This window comes from Callospermophilus lateralis, chromosome 10 (genome assembly GCF_048772815.1).
Source record: "Callospermophilus lateralis isolate mCalLat2 chromosome 10, mCalLat2.hap1, whole genome shotgun sequence".
NCBI classification, from domain to species: Eukaryota; Metazoa; Chordata; class Mammalia; order Rodentia; family Sciuridae; genus Callospermophilus; species Callospermophilus lateralis.
In genome coordinates, this window is record NC_135314.1 from 86,091,865 (window position 1) to 86,119,540 (window position 27,676).

The following is a 27,676-nucleotide window of genomic DNA, read 5'->3' on the forward strand; positions in this document are numbered from 1 at the left end:
TTGTGAGAATAGCTTTTAATTTAAAACAATCGAAGCAATAAATCATCCATCTCTTTTCATCACAGGCAAATACTCTCCCAAAACATTTGAGATAGTTTAAACAACAACTGTGCCCAGTGCAAAATAAAATAAATAAAAACTCTTTCAGCAACCAACATCAAAACCTGCTGGGCAGGTGGGCACAGGCCACGGGTTCAGCCTCTGCCCAGGCCAAGAGAAACAGCACATCCAGAGCGGCAAGGTTAGCACAGCATTTCACCACGCCCAGCTTTGAACAGACTCAGCAAGATCTGGCGGGGGGGGGGGGGGGGGGGGGGGGGGGGGGGGGGGGGGATAACCACAAGAGAATGTTGCCTGAATGAAACCACGATGCCCAACACCCTCGTGTGGCCAACATCCTTGGCACCTGGAAGATGCTAGAAAAGTAAGTGCAAAGGTAGCAGCTCCTAGACAAAGCTGAAAGAAGGCAGTTTGGGGCTCACGTGTGTGTGTGTGTGTGTGTGTGTGTGTGAGGAAAATCTGCTTTCTGGAAGATGATCTGTGCCCCCACAGTGCTTCTGACTCCTGCAAAAATATTTGTGTCACTTCTATTTGGATGCCCTGCAGAATTACCTTCCTACCTATGGTAAGGATAGCTTATCTCACACCATGGGAGTTTAGAGCAGCACTAAGAGAATAGCAACATTGCAACATACATCTAATTTAAAATTTTTTCACTAGACACATTAAAAACAGATTAAAATTGTTGACATTAATTTTAATATTTCATATAATCAATATATTCAACATAATATTTGTAATCAATATAAACTAGTGATGAAATGTTTATATCCTTTTTCTGGTATGAAGCCTTCAAGATCTGGCACTGCATTTTATGCACACAGCACGATCTCAATTTGGACAGGCCAAATTCCAAGGGTCACTTGCCATATGTGGGTACCGTGCTGAATGAAAAGCACATATCTAAACAATTTCATGCAAACTCTTTCAGGACAATTTGTTGAGTAGAAAATCTCTATGATACTGTGTAGACAACTGTACACACCAACAGAGGAGTTCAGAACCTTCTGTGGCCTGGGCTTTTTTACCTAAAGGATAAAAATCACATGTTCATCTAATCTCATCCCCTAGTCCTGCCCCTGGTCCCAGCCGTCTCCCCACAGACAGTCTGAACTCTGAGATTTAGCAGCAGGGATGCCTGTATGAGGCAAATGACATTCCTTCTTGGACAGACACCTTTTCCAGCATCCATATGGAGATCATAGTGATCTATAACCAAATCAGAAGTTTAAAATATTCTGTAAATGTTATGGACTTAACCAAAGGTCATTCTGGTGCTCTTCCAAGATGGTGTTTTGAATGGATTGTTTTCGTTTTTGAGAGGGATGATAGCAAAGTACCTCACACACTAGAATGTTCGGGAAAAAATGAGATGGTTACCAGAGAAAGGAGAGTAGAGCAGCAATAGAGATGACAATGACACAGGTCTTACATTGGGGTGTATAAATTGTAATAATCTAAAAACTGAACCTCTAAACCTCTAAGTGATCCCCACATTTCACATGTTTGATTCTGGTAGTGACCACAGGAAAATAACAATAGAATAGGATGTTAGGGCAGGAAGGGACTTCTGAGTTTTTCTGGTCATTTAAAAGACAAAGACCCAGAGAGGTCAAGTGACTCAGTCCCACCAGATGTAGAAGCAGAGCTGGGATACAAACCTGGGTGTTTTCTCTGTGTACTGCAGGTGAGGCTCTGGCTCGGGTAAATGATGCAGGGAGCCCAAAGTTTTTAAGCAATGGGGAAATGGCAGGCACATTCTCTTGTAGATTTGAGAAAGCAGGCTGGTCATTTCAAAAATACTGAAGCAATATTGATGTAAAATGTCATTAAAGCATGAATCTTTCCATAGTTTTCTCTGCATGTGTATATATTTTTACTCTAAAAGAAAAAATCCCACTCTGAACCAAAATGGATTTCTGATTAGTTATTTGGGAGTTTAGATCAATGGACAAAATAAAAAAAATTGATACATTATATTTTCCAAAGACACATTCATTGGGATTCTACACAAAGATATCAAAAGGTATTTACAGGAAGAAAGCAATGACTTTCGCATAGACACCTACATACAGTGAGAACTTCACAATTATACCACCAAGCCTCACACAGAGGACTCTTAACAGGCTGATCAGTTGACACAACCCACACGTTATTCCAGTTTTCCATCACAAATAATCTTGTCTACATCTATGTGTAATATTAAGCAGCACATTCCAGACTTTTATTCCAGGGAACCTGCTTATATATATATTAAGAGACACATATAAATACATTTTCTTAAACAGGAAAGAAATCCATTGTTTCCTCCAGTTTTTTCCAAGTCTAGATCTGAAATAAAGAATAGCACATATACAAAACCTTGCCTTGTAGAAATAGCCCTTTGTTTCGTGAGACAGAAAAAAGGCAGCCGTAGTATACTTTCTTTACAGTATGTTTTAGGCATCAAAAGGGCTAAATGATGTTTTCTACCTAGGGAAACCAAATAATTTAGAGCCTGTAATCTTCAGTACAGATTTTATGCCATTAATTTTGGAAAATTTTATTACAAAATTTTCAGTTTGTTCAAAATACACATGCTGTCTTTGTATACATTGCAATCTAAATTTGTCCCCTCCTGCCCCCAAAAGGCCTTTGGCTTTGCAACATCATTGAAAACAAGTCATTTTTGATGAGTATTTGGAGACATTATGCACAATAGTTGGCCCCAAGGGCACTGGATTTTGTAAGGCTACTTAGTGTGGGGATTTCCACCAGAGTCAGGGGCCTGTGAAAGAGAATGGGTCTGCTCAGGACCTCTGAGTCAACACCAGAAGGTGACACCATTGGGCACAGTGTAGTAGAGAATGCACCATGAGCTCCCCGCTTCTGCCAATCTCATCAGGCAGGGAGCATGCTCTACTGGACCCCCCGTGGGCCACACCTTCTACCTGTGAAGGCTCAAATCTCATCAGAGCCCCACAACACAACTAGAAAGAGAGGGCAGATGTCATACACCATTGTGCGGATGAGGAGAGTGAGGCACAGGGAGGATAAGGCCTTGCCCACACCAGTCAGGGGCAGCACCCAGGTCTGAAGGTCATAGGCCTCCAGCCCTCATCCCTCGCTCACAGGGCATAAATGATCTCCTGTGAGCCAGGGCCCGGTCACCACCAATCCCGATTACTCCAGACTCATCACACATCCCAATCTCATGCCTGTGCTTCATTTCCCCCAGTTGGTTCTGCTTTATTTTCCTACAGTTTCTAGAAAGATCCTATCAATTTGAACAAACACGGGTTAAGCGGACAGCAATTAATCCTTCTTCATTTGACTGAATAATCTGAAATAGAAACTCCAGAGACTCTGGGATTTGGTACAAAGCAGTAAGAAAATTATTCCTCATTGTATTTGTATTAGAAACTCTGATATAATCCCAGGTTGCACCTAAAATACTTAAATAACCAAAATGGAAAGGGTGGCCTTTTTCAGTGACATATTAAGTGTCTTTGTATCACATTGTCGGTCATAGCCAATAAGCATTGAGGGCAAGTCAACGAGGTGACAAACCAAACAGGGCAGAAACAAGACTGGCCCCAGAAAAGCATGGACAGGGAGGCAAGCAAAGAGCTCAGAGACGAGAGAATGACACACAAAGTTGGGGTGTATAACATGATTCCAAGGAATTGCCACGTGGTGTAAGAAGAGAATAGCTATTCTAACTAAAAATAAACACTACACCTTTTGGGGAATGGGCTGCTAAGAAAAAGAGAATTCATCCACCTTTGGCAAAGGACGATCATAGGCTCCTGTGGACATGTGGCATTATACCACCAAATGTCACAGTCCCAAGTGAATTTCTCTTGACAACACTTAAAGGGGATAACTCAGCCCTTTTTACTCCTTAAAATCTAAGTGGGGGAACTATTTTTTTTTTTAACTGTTCCTGAGTTATAGTTTTGTCATAATATTAACTTGCCTTTTCCAGATATGCTTAATACCAACTATTTAGCCTTCAAAAGCCAACCCATCACAGATTTCCTAGTGGACTAGAAAGGTCGCACACTCTCGCTCACTCTCACACACATTCATACAGTCGTTATTATGAATTTTGATATGATTTAAATTAAAAATATCTTTCACTGTGGATGTTCTATTATACATGGATAGGTCAGAAATTATTGTGCATAATGAAAAAGACTATGCCACAAGTAAAGCCCAGCCCAGTTGCTGATTTTCTGTATGAAACAAAACGTGGGCTTTTTATTTACTGTAAGTGAGGCCACACCATGGGCCTCATTGATTGATTTCTCTGGAGGCCACTATCTCTTGACCCCCAAAGCAAAACAGAGAGCTGGGGGCACATCCCCATTTTTGATGTGCTGATAGTAGGTGCCACACCAGCAAGATGAATACCTTTGTTTATATCACCCTCTCCTTGAACTATGTTTATAAAAACTATCTACAATTGAGTATCATCACTAATAGAAATTTCTTCCCAATTCTATTTCAGAAGGTGCCAAATGATCGTGCTCTTTAAATAAACTATAAATACCCCATGTATTCCTTCATGTTGGCTTGTCCCAAATTTTTTTCTTTCTTTCTTTTTTTTGTTTTTTTGTTTTTTTTGGCAAATTAAAAAGGCGTTATGGCTTCTTCTCGCCAATCCGTATGTGTGAGGTTTAGCTTGGTATCCTGCGGTAAAAGTACAGGTAGCCCAGGTCTTTTGGGGGCCTTTCTGAGGCACAAACTTTGTGGTCATTGTAGATCACCCATCTGAAAACAAAAGACAGACATAGTTGATGGATATATGTCAGTTTCAGAACACTCTGCAGAAATAACATGATCAGACGGAGCATTGTACTTGAAATAACCAAGATGTGTAAGATAACCAAAGTCCAATTTATTGTGTAAAAATGAACAGAATCCTATTGGGGAATCACTATTGCTTTCTGATTCTTAAGCTCAATCAAACTGCAGTTACTAAATCTATCAGGATCCTCTAAATATTTTAGGCCCTTCATGCCACAAATCACTTCACAGAAATCCATAGGTAGACTCAGAAACTGAGGGAAAGAATTGTATATGACAATGTTTATTTCAGTCTTAGGTATAAAACTAGCTAAGAAGCAGAGATAAATATCTATGCAGTGAACCATTATGACTACATTAAAATTTCTTCTAAGAAAATTTGGTGAAGTGAGGAAATAATCACCATATAATATGAACATGTAATAGGGGTCACAATAAAATAAGAAAAGCAGGTCTAAAAATTATATGTGCTCTGTACACACTTTAAGATTTTGCAAAAGTTGTAAATACACACATTTACAAATATGTAGTATGTGTATATCCTCCAATGAGACCAATAAAAATATACTAAAACACAGACACTGACTGTCTTTAGGCTTCCCAAGTGCACATTCTTCACATATTTTTTTATTTTACAAATTAATAAGAATGAATTTTATTGCTTTTTAAATTATATTTCCTTTTTAAAAAATTGTCATTCTTGGCAATAAAAAGATTTCACTATAAATACTTGTCCCTGTGCTCAATGTTGATTTTTATTAATCAAGTTGAGAAGATAGGAAGGGCACTCAGGGGCACAGCAGGGACTGTAGGAAGGGCACCCGGGGAGGAAGTTCTAAAGAGAGCAGCAGCTTCACTCTCACTTCTCCACCCCTAACAGTCCTACTAAAGAAGCAGAGAAGCCATGCAGGGCTGCTGGAAGTTCACTGGAAGTTCAGGGTCACCAGGTCAAACACAGGTTATTCCACTAACTGCACCAGATAAGCAACAAATCATTTGTTAATATAAGTAAGTCCCAGGTAATATGAGAAACTTGCCATTCTTTGAAACATATTTGTACTAAAAAATTATTCATTATTTATCTAAAATTTAAATTAAATATTTAAAAATTAAATTTTGGTTTTCTCATTTTGTTGGCTAAATGCAGAGATCCTATGGGGGTTCCAAATATGGCATGCATTCTGCTGCAGGATGTCATTTTATTTTGGGAAGCCACCTTCCCAAAAGTACCTTTGGGAAGGCACTTTTGTTAAAAGTACCTTTTAATATAAGCTCTGACACAACTACTTACTAACTAAGGCCAAGTTATTCAGCCTCCTTGAGCCTCAGTGTTTGGATATATAAAATGGTGTTAAAAGACTACATCCTCGCAGACCATTGTGAAAACCAAATGAGATAACATATAAAGCATCAAGAAGAGTGCCTGGCACATAGTAGGGGCTCAATAAATCACATCTAACATCCACATTCTCTAAAAGACTCACCTTCCTTCCTTCTTTATATGGCAAACATAATGGCCACTCATTGTAGATGTTCCCATGTGACTGATGAATGCAAATAATTCGTACACTATGAAAAAAAAATGATTTGGTTATAAGATAGCACTTCTAGAATCAAAAGCACTTACCAACTATCGTGTAATCCAGCAACTAAATAGATCTGAAAGACAAACTCAATTTACCTTGCCATACTGTCAATACACACACACACACACACACACACACACACACCTCCAAAGTGACAGCAGATTTTTATATGCACATTCATTTGACAAATACCAAACCTAAAATGTTAAAGTATACCTGATGCTAAACTCAAATCTGAAAGGGAATTTAAAATTTTACAGAAGCAAGCATGTGGGTCTAAAACTAGTAGCTGTGGCTCGGTCACTTCCAAACAGCATGAGAATGAACAAGTTGTTTCATCTCTGATCCTGTTTCTTCATGGGGGTTAAAACAAAACAAACAAACAACAAAAAAAAAAACACCCACCCACTTTGCAGGGTTGTATGAGACTTACATGAGCAATTCAGAATAAAAGAGCATACAAATGTCAGGATTACAAGGAAAATAGTTATTACCATTTATAGGAAGAGATAATGCTCCATACAAGATGTCTGACTTGCTCATGATTATAACCTTTATGAGAACAAACTTCAGGATTCATGCTTTCTGAACAAGGAAACTTAGAGAATGAGACTAAGGTTGATTACCTAACCAGTACTTCCTGCCATCAAGTACAGTACTCTGCATGTAATTCTTGGTGAATCAATTTCAGTTCATATTCCTTCAGCTAATCATTTTTAAACTTATATAGTATATAAGCATTTATAAACTTATATAGTAATTTGTGAGCAATATTCATATCTGAATATAAGAAATTTAAAAATGGGCTTGTATATTCATTTTTCTTTTTTTAATATATATATTTTTTAGTTGTAGTTGAACACAATACCTTTATTCCATTCATTTTTTTTTTTTTATGAGGATCGAACCCAGGGCCCGGCATGTGCTAGGCAAGCGCTCTACCGCTGAGCCACAATCCCAGTCCGTATATTCGTTTTTCTAGTACTCGACTTTTATTACATTTTCCCAAAATTAAAAAGTATTGATTCTGGACAAACCCTTTGCTTACCCTTACTTCTATCATTCTTTCTCTCTCCAGGCTCATTCATTATTCAGTAGTCGATCCCTGGTCTCATTTGCTCTTCATCAGCATCATATACCCTGTCTATCAATTCCTCCTTCCTCAAGTGCTTGCCCCCAGGACATGACTCTCCTGGCTGTCCAGCTGTCTCCCTTTCTTGTGCCTTCTGCCCTCCCTGACCTTTGCATGTTGGTGACCTTCAGCTTAGACCCCAGACCATTTCTCTCTGCTCTATCCAGACTCCTTTCTCTCTTTCTGAGTGATCTCATTCAGTCCCACAACAGTAAATGATACTATATATTTAATTTCATTTCTGCAATGTTATTGTTCATATATAGAAATAAAACTGAATTTTGTATATTGTTTCCTACAACCTTGTTGAGCCCACTTATTAATTCAAGTTCTTTAATGGATTCCTTAGGATTTTCAATATACAAGATCATGTCATCTGCAAATATAGTCTTACTTAATAATCTGAATACCTTTTACTTCTTTTTCCTTTCTAATTGAATTGGTTAGAATTTCCTCTACAATGTTTAATAGAAATGGCAAGAGGAGACATCTTTGTCTTGTTCCTGATCTTAGGGGAAAAGCATTCAGCCTTTTAGGTTAGGTATCACATGAGCAGTGGGGTTTTGGGCAGACACCTTCAATCAAGTTGAAGAAGTCTCCTTCCATTCCTAATTTGTTGATCAGTCTCCCCTCAGTCTTATCTATTTCAGTCAATAACAACTCCATGCTTCCTGTAACTCAGGGATATAAAATCTTGACTTTCTTTTATATTCTTTATATCCATCCAACCCAGCAGCAAATCCTATCAGTATTTCCTTCAAAATATATCCAGAACTCAATCATTTCTTATCATCTCCATTAGTAACCCCTAATTCAAGTCACCATCATCTCTAGTCTGAATTTTTATGAGTCCTTTAGCTGGACTCCTTTAAGCCCTACTGACTGCTCTCAGTATAGCTTCCAAGAGGTTTTTTTTGTTGTTGTTATTTTTTAATGATAATCAAATTTTAGTTTGCCCCCAAATCCTCCAGTGGCTTTCTGTATCTTGCAGTAATATATTACTTTGCAGCAAACAGTGTATAAAGCCCTGCCTTTCCCATCGTTAACTAAGTTTCTCTTGCTGACCATCACATCCAACTGACAAAAAATATCCCAGGTTAGAAATCAGACACCAAGTACAAACAGTTGGGAATGACAATCCTTATGCCTGCTTCTTATTTTTTAAAAAAGGGATCCAGGGACCTTACCCATGTCCATACTGCCTCCCATACTGCCTCGATACACAGGAAAGGGTGTGGACTGAGACCTTTTTTGATCTCAAGTGGTTCTGAATCCCTTTCAAACAATTCTATGTCATGTTCTAACTCCAGTCGAATTCCATCTCTCTCCTGGACAGATACAGTGCAGCTTTCCCAAAAGGTAGCAGCCCTCTAAAGATTTTTCATTAATAATGAAGAAATGACACAATACTCCAATCAAGGCCCTTCTTTCCCAAGTAACTGTTTCCCAAAACGATGACTTCAGCAATCCTGCAAAATGTTTAATGAGCACTTCTGTCATAAACCAGCCTCACACCAATGGAACGCTGCTCAGGCACTGACTCAGTCAGTGATGGATAAAACAGACCAAGAGAAAAGAACAAATCCAGAGCCTCTCAATACATCTACACCTTAGCCCACAAAGGCACATTCCCCTCTGAGGTTAGGAACAATTCATGTGTTTGCTCAGAATCATAAAATTAAAATGTGAAAGTTTAGTATAAATCTCGGTCCCGTAATTAAAATGAACCATGTTTATCAACATCAGCAACTACCCTGTGCACTATTTAACACCACCTGCTAGTGACCAATAGATCTCTTTCAACATATTCGCAAAGCCTAAACATGTTTAAAAAAAAAAAAAAACCTGCCAATTTATAATTTGTTTCTAAGAAGAAAATCCAGTGAATAATGATGATGATGATGAAGGGTGAATAAGATGAGACCAGGGATGAACTACTGAATAATGAATGAGCCTGGAGACAGAAAGAATGAGAGAAGTAAGGGTAAGTGAAGGGTCTGTCCAGAATCCATACTTCTTAATTTTGGGAAAATATGATAAAAGTTGACTACTAGAAAAATGAACATGCAAGCCCATTTTTTTTACTTCTTATATTCAGATATGAATATAGCTCATAAATTACTATATAAGTTTACAAATGCTAACTCTGTTGCTATGCTATCTCATAGTTTGTAACTATTTGCTGAACAGACTGGTACTAGTCCATGGAGCCCACTTTACGTTATGTGGGAATCTACTGTTGATTCTTCTCTAAGTTTCCAGAGCAAAAATAAAAAGAATGTCACACATTCCCCAAAATACTGTAGCAACTCCTTCTTTAAAAAAAAAAAAAAAAAAAAGGCATCTTGAGACAATATAAATATTTCAAAAATGTTGACTTCCAACAAGAAACTTTTGAAGTGTGTAGAAGGGGTGGACATACCTGACCACTATGTCCCACATCTTGTGAACACTGACCCTCTAAACCACCAGAATTAAACCGGATCTGAAACTAGCACTCTTCCTTCCCATAAAATGTGTCCTTTTTAAACTTTAAGAAAACCTTCTCAGCCAGGTACAGTGGCATACACCTATAATCCCAGTGACTCAGGAGGTTAAGGAAGGAGAACCACAAAGTTCAAGACCAGCCTCAGCAGCTTGGCAAGACCCTGTCTCAAAATAAAAATAAAAAGAGCTCGGGATGTGGCTCAGTGGTTAAACGCACCTGGGTTCAATGCCTGGTGCAAAAAAAAAATAAAAGAAAATCTTCCTAACTTTCTAGTAATAAAGATCACATTTTACCACTACCCTCCCCACCCAACACAATAGCAACTGTATTCTGAGTTTGTTCTTTAGGGAAAGCAACTGTCAGAAAAATCCCAAGAAACTTGCGAGGTCAAAGAGGCAGACAGCATGTCCCTTCAATGTCACGTGGAGGAAAATCACCCAGAGATCATCCACAAGAGGGACTTGCCAATGACACATTGGTCAAATCCGGCCTACAGACTGTTTTTGTTCTGGTGAGAAGGAGGAGGAGTAAACATGAGATAGACACATGCATGGCCCACAAAACTCAACAGACTTATTATCTGGCCTTTTTGAGAAAGTTTGCTGCTGCCTAGCTAGGGGGATGAGCTTGGTTCAGCCACTGCTTAGTACTGATGAATGCACACAGACTTAGGAAGCCACTTGTTAACTAGTAGATTTTTGTCTATCGAAGATACAAACAATTTCTCTCCAGGCAGACTCATAACCTCATGAATTTGTGGTCCTGACAGACATTAATTCATATTCTAACTTCTCAGCCATCTTATCCTAAAATTTCCTGGTCAAGTTGTCTGTACATATCCTAGCTTCTCAGATGTTGTTAAATAAGGTGTGACATCTGACTGGTTCCTCTTGAGCAAGTTAAAAGAAAACCTGTGATACGTATTCATGTTATATTCACTTGAAGGTTATGATTTCGCCCTCTGGAAAATTATGGCTTTAACAACACAAAGGGAGGAAAAACAACTCTGGATTCCAGAGGGCCTTTACACTAATTCATTTTCACAAACCATTATAGCATTTGCATTCATTTATCAAGCATTAATATCTCATCAGGGCATGATACGCTACTTAGTCCACAGGGAGTGCTTGTTGGGAGTTTCCCTGAGGATTCCCTAGGTTTTTCTAATAATGGGTTCATGAATGTAACATGCCGGTAGGCAAATTGCCAATGGGTGAATAACATGTAGTTTTCAAAATTTGGTTCACCCATCTGGGCTTGTGAACAGCTCGTGACCCCCATGAATCTCATGCACAGCAGAGGATGACCTGACCGTTACTATGATTGGTCCCAGAGGGTTCCTGTTTTAGGATAACTGACTTTCATTTCCTATATAAGCTAGCAGCAGCTTACAATAAAGTGCTTCATCTTTGTCACTGCTATCTGTGTGTGTGCATTTTAATCTCCAAAGAGCCTTGACGTTTCAGTGCTCAAAACACAGAGATGTCCAAAGACTCCTTGACACAGCCATTACAACCCCAGAAACTCTGCTGCCTTCTGGGGAAATAAACTGGGTTTCCTCATCCAACTCCTAACTTGAATAATATGTATCTTTTTAAAAATATTTTTGTAGTTGTAGATGGACATAATACCTTTATTTTATTTTTCTCTTTTTAATGTGGTGCTAAGGATCGAACCCAGTGCCTTCCACGTTCAAGGCGAGCACTCTACCACTTAGCTACAACCGCAGCCCATAATATGTATCTTTATCTGTCTATAACTCCTTCTGTACAACAAGCAGGTGATAATAGTCCTAATTTACTACACTTGACTTATATATCTGCAAATGATTTCTACTCCCAACAGCTTGATTTCTATCACTCTGCTCTGAGGGAACAAAAAAAAAAAAAAAACAGGGAGGGAGGGTAATTTGGAGCTTTCACACAAACTTCTGAATTCTCCAAAAAATAAATAAATAAATGAAAAGAAGCTTCTGGATAAATCATAACAACTTAAAGGCGGCTGTCAACAAGGATAGGATATTAAAAAGTCTACAGATTGCCTCCCCAACCCCAGTCAGCTCAAAATGACCAGTCTCTTTGTTATATGGCCTAGAACTCCAAATATCAAATACTTCTCTCCAAATTTAATAGTGCTCTCATGCTTCCATAGAAATTAGGTTACTCTACAGAGCAGCTTCCTCTTGACTTTCAATAAGAAATACAAAGTGGGAATTGAAACAGGTGCTGAAGTGAAATGAGAATGAGAGGCCAGGTGGGAACAAGTTTTCAGAGGCTTCAAGTAGACCATTGGGTCTTGGCTCCTCCTGGTGGCATTCCATGCTGGAGCCCACCACCAAGCAAATGGTCACTCTGACCCTGGCTGGGAAATCTCAGCTGCCACTGATGATTTGTGAACCGTAATAGGGATGAGCCTGAAGGAGCCAGATCAGGTTTTGAGTAATCAGAGCTTCACAGCCTAATCATATGTTAATTACATAGGCAATCAGGGAGTTCTTAAAAAAAAAAAAAAAAAAATTAGACATTCATTAAGTACAATGGGAAACACAAATGATTTTGCAAACAGTAGAAGCCCAAATAGGTCAGAGTGAAGGACTGGTTTCTCACTGTTGAAAAATTTTTAAACTCAACAGAAAGTTAGGTGTTAGGCCTCAAATGTGTAGGACAACACAATAAACAGTTTTTTGACAAACAGACTTTCACCTCCATCCCAATAGAAAACATGAAATGCCATGACTCACGTGAAATAAGGGGGTAAAGGAAAAATTGCACAGAGAAACACACAGCTTTGGTGGAGTGGGAAGAGATGAAGAAACATGACGTGTTCCTGGCTGGAAAAAAAATCAATGTTGTAAAGTTCTGAGGCTTTCCCAAGCTAATCTACAACTCGGGATGCTCTCTCACAAATCAATTTTAAAAAATACCTGAAAACCTCAATAAAAATGGGAAAATAGCCAGTGGAAGTGAGGAAGCCATTAACACAGGAGGAAACCAACGAAGCAATAGAGAAATGAAATGCTCAACCAGACAGCACCACAGGGGAGGCTGGGGAGGAGAGTCACCAACACAGCCAGCACTGTGCTTCCAGAGAGTCACTGCACTTCCTTAAAAATCTGCATTTCTCACTCAAAAACTTCTCTTCAGAAACTTCCCCTAAAGAGTTTGGCGCAGTAGCACAAGCCTGTAATCCTAGCAACTCAGGAGGCTGAAGCAGAAGGATCACAAGTTCAAAGCAGCCTCAGCAACTTAGTGATGCACTAAGCAACTTAACACAACTCTGTTTTAAAATTAAAAAATAAAAAGGGCTAGGCATAGTGGTGCATGTCTGTAAGCCCAGAAGCTCAGGAGGCTGAGACAGGAGGATCAAGAGTTCAAAGCCAGCCTCAGCAAAAGCAAGGTACTAAGCAACTCATGGAAACCCTGTCTCTAAACAAAATACAAAATAGGGCTGGGGATGTGGCTCAAGGGTGGAGTTCAATCCCCAATACCCCCCAAAAAAAGAAAGAAACTTCCCTAAAGAAATAATGAAATGAGGGCCCAATACTGTTATTACAACATTATTTTTAACAAAAGAAGGAAGGAAGAAAGTTAAATGTTGAACAAATATTTATTCCCTAGATACGGATTAAGTCCGGCATTTGTTGGAGTCCTATAAACTGAATCCATCCTTTAAAAAACTCATTATTTGAGGCTGGGGTTGTGGCTCAGTGGTAGAGCACTTGCCTAGCACATATGAGGCCCTGAGTTCGATCCTCAGCACCACATAAAAAATGAATAAACAAATAAAGGTATTGTGTCCATCTATAACTAAAAAAAATTTTAAAAAATCTTTATTTAAAATTCACTGCTATCATTTGAATATAAAAACATTTACATTATTTGAAAGTCCTCCTGTAACAATCTTGCATTTAAACATCTAAATGGCTTAAAATTAGGCATATAAATTATGGGACATATATATATAATAGAACATCGTTAACACGTGTTCAATGATATAGATAAATGTATATGTAGAGCCACCATTAGGGGTCTAAAATAGAATGTATAAATAGAATATTACATCTTTAAAAATTTATATATGTACATTGATTTTTATACATTTGAATGCATTGAAAGGTCTAAAGAACATACACAAAATTCTATCAGTGATGGTTGCCAGATTGTAGGATTATCTTTTTTAATTTCCTCTTTCATATACCTATATTTTCTCAACTTGCTAAAATAAATATACATCTTTTTAATCATAAGAAAAATAAACAATGTAAATTTATTTTCAGTATTGAGGGTCAAACCTAGGCCCTTGCACATGCTAGGCAAGAACTGGGTCACTGAGCTACACCCCTGGCCTAATTTTTTAAAAAAGGAAAAAGAAAGCAATGAGTGACATACAAGTTCAGGTGCTACTGTAACAAAGTACAGGAAGTCAAATTTCTTCTTTTCTTTGATTCACGTGACTTAGCACAATGGTACGCTGACAGTTCCTGGGCAGTACTGAGGCAGGCAGAGAAACACCGAGACCTCTACTTCCGGGCATTCGTTTAACTCTTCCTTCAATCAGTTATTTACTGGTCCCTTACTGTGGGCTAGGCCCAGTACTAGGAAGCAGTTTAAAACATTTGTTCTTGTGCAAAATCAGACTCGCGATGCATTTGACAAGTTAGGGTGGGCTCTGCCTTTTTATTTTTTCATAATTAAATTGTTCACCTATTACTGCCTTTATATCCTGTCTATGGATTCTCACAGCTCATCTCACAGTGCACCTTCCCCTTCCTCAGGCACCACCCACTAGTCTGACCCATAGTGCCTTAATGGGTGCTTTTGCATCACCGTAGCATCCTATTTGAGGAGGCATCTTGAAATCCAGCAGGACCAGGACTACCTCAGACTGGCCCCGAGTTTCAGTATGTTCTGAGGAGGTGACACGGCTGTCCTTTAGCAAAGAGCCATATGAGAAAGTGATCAGTGCCTCAAACTCCATCAGAAAAAAAGGAAACCCAGTGATCAGATCTCCCCCTGCAGCCAAATGCCCCATCTTTACTTATAGAAGTTTACTCCTTCTCTGGGAAGGACTCATCATCTCAAAAAAAAAAAAAAGTCCATAGCAGCAAGCTGAAGAAGCAGTGAACCGATGCACTGGGAACATGCAATGACCCCTGCTCGTGAATTATTGAGCAACTTGTCCATTATGGCTTCTAATATTTTAGGCAAACTTGGGATTTCTGAAAAGTGATGCCAGACCCTTTAGATGAACATGAGAGTTGGGAGAACTACATCTTACCCTTTCCTTACCGGGTTGGGATTATAATAGTTTCGGTAAATACATTTTTGTTTTTTATTTTAAAAGAAGAACATTTCCCTTCCACCTTCTCTCTCCAGCTCTAGATCAACACATACAGGTTAAGTCTGGTAAGAGCAGTAGTGAGTTGACCCACAACTCCATGATCATGGGATCGAATGCTAGAAATATAGATTTAGTTAAGTCTGACTTTTCTTTACTTGGTGCTTTCTATCAGACACCATCCATTTCATAAAATGGTCTATGTCCTGTCTAGGTTCCCAGTGAAAAGGGAGGCACAGAGAGCTACAAAAACAATCTTACTGCAAGATCAATGTGATACCTCTAAAAAGAGAAGAACAAACACACTGTAGTGACTATAGGCACTGGCTGTGGATGCAGACTGCCTGGGTTGTTATTCTGGTTCTACCTATCACTGTCTATGCGGACTCAAAAAACTACTTACCCCCCTTTTCTACCTCAGTCACTCCATCTGTATAATGGGGATAGTGGTGGTATCTATCTCCTAGAGCTACTGGGAGAATTAAATGTGACACAAATAAAAGCATTATCAACATTGGTGTAACTATTACTAGAAAATGTAATACATAGGGGCTGATTATGAGCATAATAAAGATCTGAGAAAGCAGAACAAAGAAATGAAATCTGCAGCCAAGTTCTAAAGAACAATAAGGATTTTTCTGTGTGGCAGAGAAAAAGAAGGGTATCTGACAAATAGAGATTAACCTAGCAAGGATTGTAGGGAGGTGAAAAGAAAGTAGGTGACAGCTGAGTATACTCGTGGTGAAGACACAGTACCAGGCACCCAAGCTGCAGGTACAGGAGGTGCAGAGGAACTAACAAACACAGAACAAGGAAGGCTGGGATCTGAGGAGGGCATGGGAATATTTTTCAGATTCTGGATCTGAAAAAAAAAAAAGTACTTTCCCTGAATATTAAATAGTTATCATATTGCAAAAGGAAGATTTCCATTCATGCTATAGTTTCACAGAGCTAAACATCACCTTGTAAGCAACGACAGCCTAAGAGGCAGGATGTCATAATAGTTAAGAACATGGATTCTGCATCTGAATCTTGCCTCTGCCTCTTAAGAGCTGTGTGACCTTAGGCAAAATATCTAATCTCTCCAAGCTTCCACTTTCTCGCCTATTAAAATGGGTTGTAGTGGGCTGCGGATGTGGCTCAAGTAGTAGCGCGCTCGCCTGGCATGCATGCGGCCCGGGTTCAATCCTCAGCACCACATACAAAGAAAGATGTTGTGTCCGCCGAAAACTAAAAAATAAATATTAAAATTCTCTCTCTCTCTCTCTCTCTCTCTCTCTCTCTCCCTCTTTTAAAAAAAATGAAAAAATAAAAGGGGTTGTAGTGATGATTAGATGAGTGTTCAAATGCACAGTGTATAGAACAGAGCTGGGCACACAGTGACATATGTCAGCATCTACTTATAAAAGGCCTATGTCAATGGAGAGAGCCCTGCAGAAAATTCTCAGAAGCTGGCAATGATACAGTCAAGGATTTGAGACTGCTTTTCTACTGTTCAAAACACACCACCATGAAAATAAATGCTCTCTTTTTGACAAAGCACCATGAAAAAAATCAACCTCAAAGGAATAGACAAAGTCAAAATGGGAATGAAACACACACACACGCACACACACACACACACACACACACACACACATACACACACTCTACTAGGTGACATGACTCTGAATTAACCTAGACTTTATCAGACCTGGGTTCTATGCAAAGTGGCAGAATGTACCATATAGGAGATGGATCCACATTAACTTCAAATGATGCAAAAGGTTGGGATATGTATTGGTGAGGGGAAGAGGAAGAGTTGAATGTTCAGTCATGACTGCTGAGACAATGTCTAGGGCAAGAACTTACTTCCAGATCCATCCTTGACTCTAGGTCCTTCAGGTTTGGCCTCAGAAATAATGTTTGCGTTGGCATTATTCTCCATCTCAATCACAAAGTCGCTGTCTTCTTCGAACTCAGGGTGGCTAAAGATCCAGTCCAGTGCTCTTTCCAGGTTATTATTCTAATAAAATAAAACATTTTTATGAGCAGGCAGTCCCTGGGCCTCATTAAATCTTGACCGTTTGAACCAGATGTCTAGCAGATAGGGCAAGAAGCCTGAATTCATTAGTCCTAAGTGCCTCTGAGCAAGAAGCTCTGACTCTGCATATGATATGCAGGCATTCTGCAAGTCTCCCGACCCAGGCTTGTGACTGGATTCACTGGGAACCAGTTCTAAGCAGCCCATCGGCATTCCAAAGCCCCTGTCAGTCTTGGATCAGCATTTCTGCAAGGAGATGCTGATCATGATGTCGCAGGATACTCAAAGGGATGGCAGTCAAGTGCAGCCCTTTCTACAGACAGCACACACTACCTGCCCTAGTAACTGCATTGTCTGCAGATAATTCTACAAGATAGCAGGGGACCCACCTCTGTACTTTGTTATGTCTGCTCTCCCCAAATGTTGGGAGAATGGTTGAGCTGCAGTACAGACAACTAATGCTTTGGTTAATGAGTTATTGTTTTAAACTGACCTCCATGCAGCTCAAATCAATTCACCACGGAAGCATTTCTGTCTTCCCCTGTTTGTGATCCCACTAGCAGGTTAAAGAACTTGTTTAGACATAGACACTCCAAGGAAACCCTCTAGCAAATAAAATTAGTGGGCACAAGAAAGTACCCTAAGTGAGAAACTCCAGTTGTGATATTTTTGAGCATTTTACAAAGACACATCATTCCAGCCACCATCCCATGAGCCAGTCAAGAGCCAATGTGACTTCTGCAACAGATACTACAAGGTACCCAGTCAGGATAGGCATGGAGGAACGGGTGACAGACATCCACTCAAAAATGGACCAAGATGTGGCAAGGAAGGGCGGGTTAAAAAAAAAAAAAAAAGTACTTTCCATGAATATTAAATAGATATCATATTGCAAAAGGAAGATTTCTATCCATGCTCCAGTTTCACGGTCCCTTCTTTCCCGATAATATCAGGACATTCCTAAGTACTGGAATAACCTCTCTTTAAAGAGAAAAACAGCAGCAGAGAATTCTAAGGTGCCATTCTGTCTTTCTTGGGGGCTTTCAAGAGACGTTTCTCCAAGGTCTCGATATCAGAAAAGCATCATTTTCACTTAAAGAACTTTCTTACTGAACATGGAATCTCATGCATCCCTCTTGGCGCTAAGGCCACATCAAGCTCCAGGTCAAATCTGTGATCCCCACTAACAAAAACCCAAGATAATATGGAGTTTCTTGCGGTGTGGTCATCTTGCCCCAAATTTATAATCTCTTTATTCTTAAATCCACTGCATGATTTCTTCAATCATTTAGATTAACTTTACATATACTATATGCTTGCCAGTTTTTAATGGGCCAAGTCAGATAAATGTGATTTAAAATGACCAAAGAACATTGCAAAGTCTCATCTGCTCTGAAAAAAATACAAACCACCTCCAATAAGAGGCGGGTGTCCATACACCCAGTCCCTGACACTCACCGTTGCTCGTAGTGCCTGCACAGCCTGATTTCGCTGGAATCCCATGGAGGTGATGATAGCTACGATCTCCTCTGGAGGTTGATTGTCCAATCCAGTAGCACCAAATACAGAGGCTCCAGCAGATGCTGCTCCTCCATAACCAGGGATGGTCAGCGGTTCAGCAAAATCTGAGGAAAATGAGAAAATGATCATACTCCAGCCTCTTTCATTTATTTTATGTTTTTGTCTTGAAATAAACAACATTTTAGAGAGCTAAGAAGGAAAAATACATACAACATTAACAACATCAAGTCAGTCTGGGACTGGTATCAGGAAAGACATATAGATCAACTGAACAGAATTGAGAGTTTAGAAATAATCCCATCTATCTACAGTGAACTGATTTTCAATGAGATTATTCAGTGGGAAAGGCCAGTCTCTTCAACAAAGGATGATGGAACAACTGGCTAACCACATACAAAATGATGACATCAGACCCCTACCTCATACCATGAGCAAAATTAGCTCAAAATGCATCTCTGATCCAAAAGTAGGTCCTAAAACTAGGGAGCTTTTAGAAGAAAGGGGAATGTAAAATGGTTCAGCCACTGTGTAAAACTGTTTTGCAGTTCCTCAAAAAGTTAGACATGGGGTGACCACATGACAGCAATTCCTCTCAGGAGAATGAAAACATCTATTCACACACAAAAAGAAACAGCAGCATTCTTAATAAAAGATAAAAAGTGGGAAGAACCCAACTGTCCATCAACTGATGAAAGGATAAATAAAAGAAGGTATGTCTGTACAACAGAATATTATTTGGCCTAAAAAAGGAATGAAGAACTGATTTATGCTGACAACACATGAACCTTGAAAACATGATGCTCTCATATGATTCTATTTAGATGAAATGTCCAAAAGAGGAAAATTCATAGTTCCAAAAAAGTAGTCTCAGGTCACCAGGGTCAGGGAAGAGCTGAAGAAGGACTGCTAATGTGGACAGGATTTCTCCTGGGTAGACAAAAGTGTTCTAAAATTAGGTAGTGAGAATGGTTGCATAACTGAATTCATTAAAACCCCTCAGAATGGAGACTTTAAACGGATAGACATGAGAATCATATCTTAATAGAGTAGACAAAAGAAAGGCTAACTAAAGGGTCTCTGTTCCTTTATGCAGATGTTTCCATTTGAAATTTCATCGTCTCTTCATTAGAAGTATATCCCACAGCTGGGCGCAGTGGCACCTGCTTGTAATCCCAGCAGCTCGGGAAGCTAAGGCAGAAGGATTGTGAGTTCAAAGCCAGCCTCAGCAATTTATCAAGGCTCTATGCAACTCAGTGAGACCATGTTTCTAATTAAAATATAAAAAGTGCTGGCAACATGGCTCAGTGGTGACACACCCCTGGATTCAAACCCCGGTTAAAAAAAAAGAGAGAGAAGTATACCCCTACATCTATCTAACGATCATTTTGCTACTGCAAATTAAAATAAATGAATAAAGGGACAAAGTATGCCTCAATAAAGCTGTTATTTAAAAGAAGAGAAATAAAGACAAAGATTGTGACTTTGTCTACTATTATAGCAGATTATGAGCTGAAATGTTATTTTCCTGGGGACATATCCAAAGGGGACAGAGAAGAACCAAGGTTTAGCATCACCAAGCATCAGACTCCAAAGCCATTCCACAGTCCCACCACCTACCAGGCTCTTCCATGTGAACAATGATCCAGTTGAAGGCCACCTCGGCTCCCATGTTTCCCGTGAAGTACACAGCCTTCCGACAGGCTTCCAGAGGGAAGCCCATCTCGGCCAGCTGCATCACGGATGACTCATCGATGTCAGAGGCTGCAGAACACGGTGGGACACTCTCATGTGAAAAGGTCACTCTCCATTTCTTCTCACCTTAGTTGCTCTTCCCCCCTTATCCACAGGCTACCCAAATAAAGCACTCTTCTGTTGGTGTTAAATAATGGCTCATTTTGTTCTAAGCCATCTAAATCCTGAGCTGTTTGAGGGAGGAAATGGCATCCTCAACCTCCATTCACACTTGAGGAAATTGAGGCTCAGAGATGGTAAGTAAATCATTCCAGGTCACAAAGGCAAAAATGGCAAAGCCAAGGTTCCAACTCAGGGCTGAGTGGCTCTTACACTCCTGAGTCACTCCTGAGTCATCAAGGCACTGGTTTACATTTACTGTTTCCTCAACTCACAAAGAATGGTTCCCACCCAGGAAAGGCTAAACACACACACACACACACACATGCACACACACAGAAAAATGACACTCTACTAAACTGTCACAAAAAATAACTACTGAAATATTTAAAAAGATACATACGGTCTATCAATTGGTTCATCAGCCGATCTGGAAATTAAGGGAGAGAGCAGAAAATGAGACCAAGCCCTGTCCAAGAGTTTTAGAAAAAGAAAAACCATCAATCCAGGGCATTCCTAAACTCTTCACCCCTAAGGGCCCCCACAGACCACTGCAGTCTGCATAACATAAAGTGATTACAGTAATGAGGGAAAATAACAGGTTTGGGGCATTTAGAACTGATAAGACATAATGTTCTGATTAGCATCTTCATGAACTCAAGTTCTCTCCCAGTATTTTTAAGAAGAACTCTGTATAATTACAAACCAAGGACTCTGTTAGAAACATTGGAAAGCATGAGAGCGATGCTCATTAACCAGCCTGTGCTTCTGTGATGCTCATACATCTCCTTCCTACCCCCTCTCAGGAACCACCTGTCCACATGACCCAGAGGGCCTCCTGTGCAGTTCCCTTCTCACCTGTCTCTACAATTTAGCACGTGACTTTGCATTAGAGAACAATTTAACAGAGTCCTGCCTTGAATCCTATCTCACTCCTTGGGCATTCCTCTCACCCTTCTGCAGGACTGAACATCAGCAATAACCTTCACTACTCAACTGATGGGAAACCTGGCAGAGGAGCCCAGAGGGCCCTATCATTATTAGCTAATTTACCTAATGAACTCATTAGGAAGACAAACGGCAAACAGGTGAGCAAACAAAGCCAGAATGAAACTGATTTAATCAGAAGAACTAAGCTAATAATTAAACCAAGAAATTTATGACACTGTTTTTGAAACCATGAAGGTAAAGCACCTATTTTTTGCTTGTACTTTTCCCTAACAGAGTTATGTATTCTAGCCAGGTGCCGAGGCACACACCTGTGATCCCAGTGGCTCAAGAGGCTGAAACAGGAGGATCACAAATTCAAAGCCAGCCTCAGCAACTTAGGAAGGCATTAAGCAACTTAGCAAGACCCTATCTCAAAATAAAAAAGGTAAAAGGGGCTGGGAATGTGGCTCAGTGGTTAAGTGCCCTTTGGTTTACTCCCTGGTTCAAAATAATAATAATAATAATGATATATTCTGAGGGCTGGGTGCAGCTCACTGGTAGAGCACCTGCCTAACATGTGTCAGGCCCTGGGTTCCACCTCCAGCACTGCAAAAAAATGAAGTTCTAGATCCTGAACGATGACCAATTTAGTGATCAGAGTAAGAGGAAACTTTAAGCATGCCCTTGCCAAGAAGCAGTGACAAAGTTGGAGAGGTGAAATCTGATCCAGACTTTTTAAACCAACACACCCTGTTGAATGGCCCTTTTCGGTTGTCTCGAGGCATTGGCGAGAATAACACAGTCCCCTAGACTACGAGCCACTGAAGACACCTCTTCCCCACAGGCAGGAAACAACTCCTTTTCCCATTTGGGGGAAGCAGAGGTGGAGTTGAAGGGAGAAAGCCACAGTCAGAGACAATACAACCTAAAAACTCTCCCCCTCAACCACTCATGATGGGTCTGTGCCCTTGTGGGGTGAATTTCTAGTTTAAAGTTGCAGCCACGCCTCAATTCTGTGTTATTTATGGCGGGCCACATGGGGCCACATCACAGGAAGGCAGCCACGGGACATCACTAAGAAAGTGATGGTCCCGTGGAGGAGGGTGGCGGGTGCAGCACATGCTCCTGGAGGCCGGGTACCTTTTGAGTCATCAGGAATGACTATGGGGGGACTGATGTCTGGAAGTTCCTCCTCTCCTGGCTGTAACCCCCTGGCTCGGAGGTGGCTGATGTCAAGTAGGTCTGGCATGTCAATAGAAACGTCTGCAAAAATGAGAGACATAATATTCACAGGACTGTCCAAAACTCCATAATCACCTAATTATAAAACCAGGACTACGGAATCTATCTGCATGTGTTTAGGCAGAGCTGAAGGAGCGGTCAGCACACAGATCACCAGACCAGCAGATCCATCGAGACTAGTGAGAGGTTAATGGAGAACTCGGGTAAGTATAGAGGGCGGCAGGATTTCCCACTGAACGGAGAACAAATCCATTGAGCCAGAGGTCACAGACTGGCAGCTCATAGATCAGTCATGACCTAGACCCATCCTATTTGGTGTTTTTCAGATGATGGCAACGTATTCCAATTTTTAAATCTTTAAAGTTCATTTAAAGTTTCAGGTTTCCAACTTATTTTGAAATAGCATATTCTCATGTAGTAACAACCATCTGGAGTTGACCTTCAGCTTCTACTTGGACACTGGCGCTCTGACACAGACCCTGCTCTTCCCTATTACCCCTACAACCCCAAGCATCATATTCACACTATTCGGATTCTTATGGTAGAGAGATGATTTTCTAATCTATGTCTTTATCCAAAGCAGGAATACCCAAGCAAGACCAAGATCATGGCTGTGTATTTCTTATCCCAGCCTACTTCTTTCATTTAGTTTACTACACCCTGTCCTTACTAGGCATTTGAGTTTGCAATCCTAGTTGACAGCTTTCTCAAATCATGATAGGTACTGTGATCATTCTAAGGTAATAAATAATGAAATTCTAAAGAAATTAATTAAATCTCAAGCGTATGACTCCTAGGGACACATTTTTCTTGAAAACCATTTTTGGGGGCTGGGGATGTGGCTCAAGCGGTAACACGCTCGCCTGGCACGCGTGCGGCCCGGGTTCGATCCTCAGCACCACATACAAACAAAGTTGTTGTGTCCGCCAAAAACTAAAAAATAAATATTAAAATTCTCTCTCTCTCTCTCTCTCTCTCTCTCTCTCTAAAAAAAAAAGAAAAAGAAAACCATTTTTGGTTCAGTTGTTATTGTGTTGACTTACTCATATACAAAATTTATAATAGCATGTGGAGACTTAGCATTGCATATATTCAGATAAAATAATAAGGAAAACAAATTCAAATGCTGGGGCAGGATGTCTTACGGCAAGCAAACAGAACCTGAAAAATTTTGTCCCCCAAACCATTTATGATACTGGGAATATATATCCTACTTTAGAACAACTCAAAGAACAAAGTCAAGTTTTTATTTAAATTTATCTTTTAATTTCAGGGGGAAGCAAAATTGACCAGCAAAATCGATACAATTTTTCCTCATGAGGAAAATTCAGGTTCATTAAAAATTCAGGTTTAGCCAGGCACAATGGTGCACACCTATAATCCCAGCAACTCAGGAGGCTGAGGTAGAAGATTAAAAGTTTGAGGTCACAGCTAGGATTGCGGGACCTGGGTTCGATCCTCAGCACCACATAAAAATAAAGGCATTGTGTTGTGTCCAACTACACCTAAAAAAAAATAAATATTTAAAAAAAAATAAAAGTTTGAGGTCAGCCTCAGCAACTTATTGAGTCCCTAAGCAACTCAAGGAGACCATGTCTCAAAATAAAAAGATAAAAAAGGCTGGGGATATGGCTCAGTGGTAAAGAGCCTCTGGGTTCAATCCCCAGTACCAAAAAACAAAACAAAAAAAAAAAACCTGTTTAGCTTTAGGACTCCATGAAATTCAGCAAATCGATAAAGTTTGATTCAAATTTTTGTTCCTTATAGAAATTCCAAGGATAAGGAAAAATAAGGAAACTGCTTCCAAAGTAGGCCAAAGCCTTTAGAACAAATCAATTTCTTCTCTCAGGTACTTAAAGGGTCTCTCAGGGCCCAGCAGAGAAGCTGGGTGATCCGCATCTGCTCTCAGCCCCACTCCACCCAGAAAACTATCCCAGCAGCCAAACAAGGGCCCCTGGTTTTCACTGGCCCTCTCCAACACGACGCCCCTTGGCAAACAATGGCCTTGTATCTGACAGTGCCCAGGGGTCCTGGGAATCTCTCCAGTGGATTTTACATTCTTTTTACCTATCTCCTCTGGCAAGTGCTTGGTTAGCCATAAGACTTGCACTGTTTTGTTTTCTTTTGTTTCCATAAGGGTAGGGCTGCATAGAAACTGTAAGACAGGCAGTCGTAAGAACCTGCTTGGGAAACTACACATCACAGGGTAAAACTATACATCTTTTCCACAGCACGGAGGGCAGCCTAACAGCCTTCATATTCAATTCTGATTGTAAGAAAAAGGTTTTAAGCATTGTCTGGAAAATTAAACTCTAACAATGGTCAAGGGCCTTTAAAACTAGCAAGAATAAAGCCCAGTGAAGTCAGAATCACATCCCACTTTTGACTGTTTAAAGCAACCATTTCTATTAGATTATTAAGGAGATTTGTGTGATTTAAGGAAATGTCACTAGCTACACCCAACTGCCTCAGAGGCAGAGGAGGGATGCTAGGAAGAAGGCATATCTCCAACTAATGCTACTCAAAGTATGGTCTTTGGGCCAGCAGCACCTGGGAGCTTGTTAGAAGGACAATCTCAGTCCACCCCAGACCTGCAGAATCAGCATCCATATTTTCCTAAGATCCCAGGTAATTTATATGCACGGGAGTAGGACATGAGAGCCCAGCTTTCACTCTCAGAATCTGGAGGGGAGTGGACTGGTATGTGGTCATTTTAATCATTAGTGCCTATCCTGTTTTCAAAAGGGAAAGGCAGGAATAATGGAAAAAAGAATGTGATGGAACTGTTTGTGGAGTCAATTACATGGGCTCTGTCACAGACCATGTGTTTTAAATGGCAAAGTTGACATTTTAAGCAAAAGCATGCAAAAGATACATACCAAATTTTTTGGGAACCCAGTCAAGACCAAAAGTGAACTTCTTTATCTGCACGACCAAGTATTCTGGGAATGAGGCAAAGCGGGACGTTCTGAGAAACACAAGGGGATTACATCAATCAAATGAGGTCAAAAAAAAAAAAATGTGAATACAGTTCATGAAGCAAAATCAGCTGTGTCTGAAGCACACCTGACAATTCCTGTGATTGGCCTCAGCACACACACACTCAAACACACTCACTCCTGTGCACACACTCACTCCTGCTCACTCCATCTGGCCTCTCCCCAAGAAGAAAATGTTCAATGTGGAAAAATCTTGCCCTTGAGAATGATTTGGGCCCATCTCAAAATTATTACTTTCACTTTGCTGCAATACTTTATATTTCTGAAACGTACTTTCAAGCATTGGTTTTTCTAAACTCCTTACTGGAATATAGCTTCTGTGTTTGTAGGTGTTCAGAGGCGTGTGTGCTTTATAGCACTGAGTGGCTATAAAGCTCCCTGAGTGATCCTGAAACACCCATCCCACCATTCCCACTGAGAATCACTACCTAACCACACAGAATTGGCATATGGACAGCTTACTGGAACTTTGGTTGAGGTGGACTATTGGAAATTCCAGGGCTTCATTAAATAGTACTGCACCTAAATCCATTAATCCTAAAGGTAGCTATGTTATGGAACAATTATATAATCTATCTAAATCTGAGATTTAAATTTAAAATTAATAAATGTGTGCAATGTCTTGTGTTCTCTCAAACTTTCAGAAAGGTCAAAATACCTGGTCTTGGGTTTGACAGTTTTATGCAGATTATTCAATTTGTATACCAAATTTACAGCCCAGGATTAGATCATTCGCTCACATTTATAACTCTTTTTTGTAGTCAATGTGGGTGTGGTAGGTGTGTGTAAAAAAGAAAATGAGTACTAGACAAATATTACAAGTGAAGATTCTAGAACTCCCTCGCAAAGACCCCACTTTTCAAATCTGAACCCTGGGGGCCTTCTATTTAGAATGCATCAGCCCATAATTCACAAAGCAAATGCAATGCTGCCCTCTAGTGTAAAAGATAAGCAATAGCATAGGGCAGAGAACGCTACAAAAAGAGTGGAAAGATGTGGATTCAGGTCTTGGCTATGTCCCTCAATGTACTCCAAATTTCATCAAATCATTGACACTCCTGAGGCTCTGTTTATACACCTTAAAAATGGATTTATTAATAAAATCTACCTTCCATGGTTGTGTACTGTTCATAAAATAGTATAAAACCTCTTGGCACAACAGAAAATGTGATATATGCCTAAGAGATTGCCATGAATTTTGTTAATCCTTGAAGTCTAAGACACTGAATCAATGTATTGCTGACTTTTATTTTACCACAGACAAGTTATGTAAGCCTCTCTGTATCCCAAATTCTCCATCACAAGGATGGTAGGCGGCTATAGGCAATAACATAAGGGAGCCGTCCAGAAAACAGGAGCTTTGTCATGCTAAGGAAATCCTGGCTCTCTCCAGAAATTTATATCATCTCTAATTAGGTTTTTCAATCTTCTGAAAAGCAGTAATAAACATCACTCTTATTCAAATGTAGCAAAGTCCTCAATTTCAACAAAATCCAACAAACTCCACTGGTATTATATTTTCAACTGATGCAAAGATGTTACTTTTCTGACCTTCTCTTCTTACAGTAAGTTAAAATCTGGAAAATACCTAACAGTGAATTCCACCAAAAGTCATCACTAAATCAATGATTTTAAATATAATGCAGGAGTCCTGAGACTCTTGCCATGGCTCTGGGTCTGCATTTTAGCTGCCAAATCCATGTGGGTGGTGGGCAA

At 39.9% G+C, this 27,676-nt stretch overlaps 1 protein-coding gene across 1 annotated transcript in view; it reads right to left on the minus strand.

Annotated features, from left to right (window-relative positions):
• Positions 1–27,676, minus strand: part of Usp13 (ubiquitin specific peptidase 13) — a 106,812-nt gene continuing 79,136 nt past the window's right edge. Inside the window, exons 14-21 of the mRNA XM_076867365.2 lie at positions 25,841–25,929; positions 22,860–22,982; positions 21,193–21,219; positions 20,556–20,699; positions 18,876–19,042; positions 17,246–17,399; positions 6,336–6,420; positions 1–4,815 (exon numbers count right to left, since the gene is read on the minus strand). Of these exons, the coding sequence (XP_076723480.1) occupies positions 4,722–4,815; positions 6,336–6,420; positions 17,246–17,399; positions 18,876–19,042; positions 20,556–20,699; positions 21,193–21,219; positions 22,860–22,982; positions 25,841–25,929 (883 nt within the window). The 3' untranslated portion in view covers positions 1–4,721. The remainder of the gene's footprint in view (positions 4,816–6,335; positions 6,421–17,245; positions 17,400–18,875; positions 19,043–20,555; positions 20,700–21,192; positions 21,220–22,859; positions 22,983–25,840; positions 25,930–27,676) is intronic.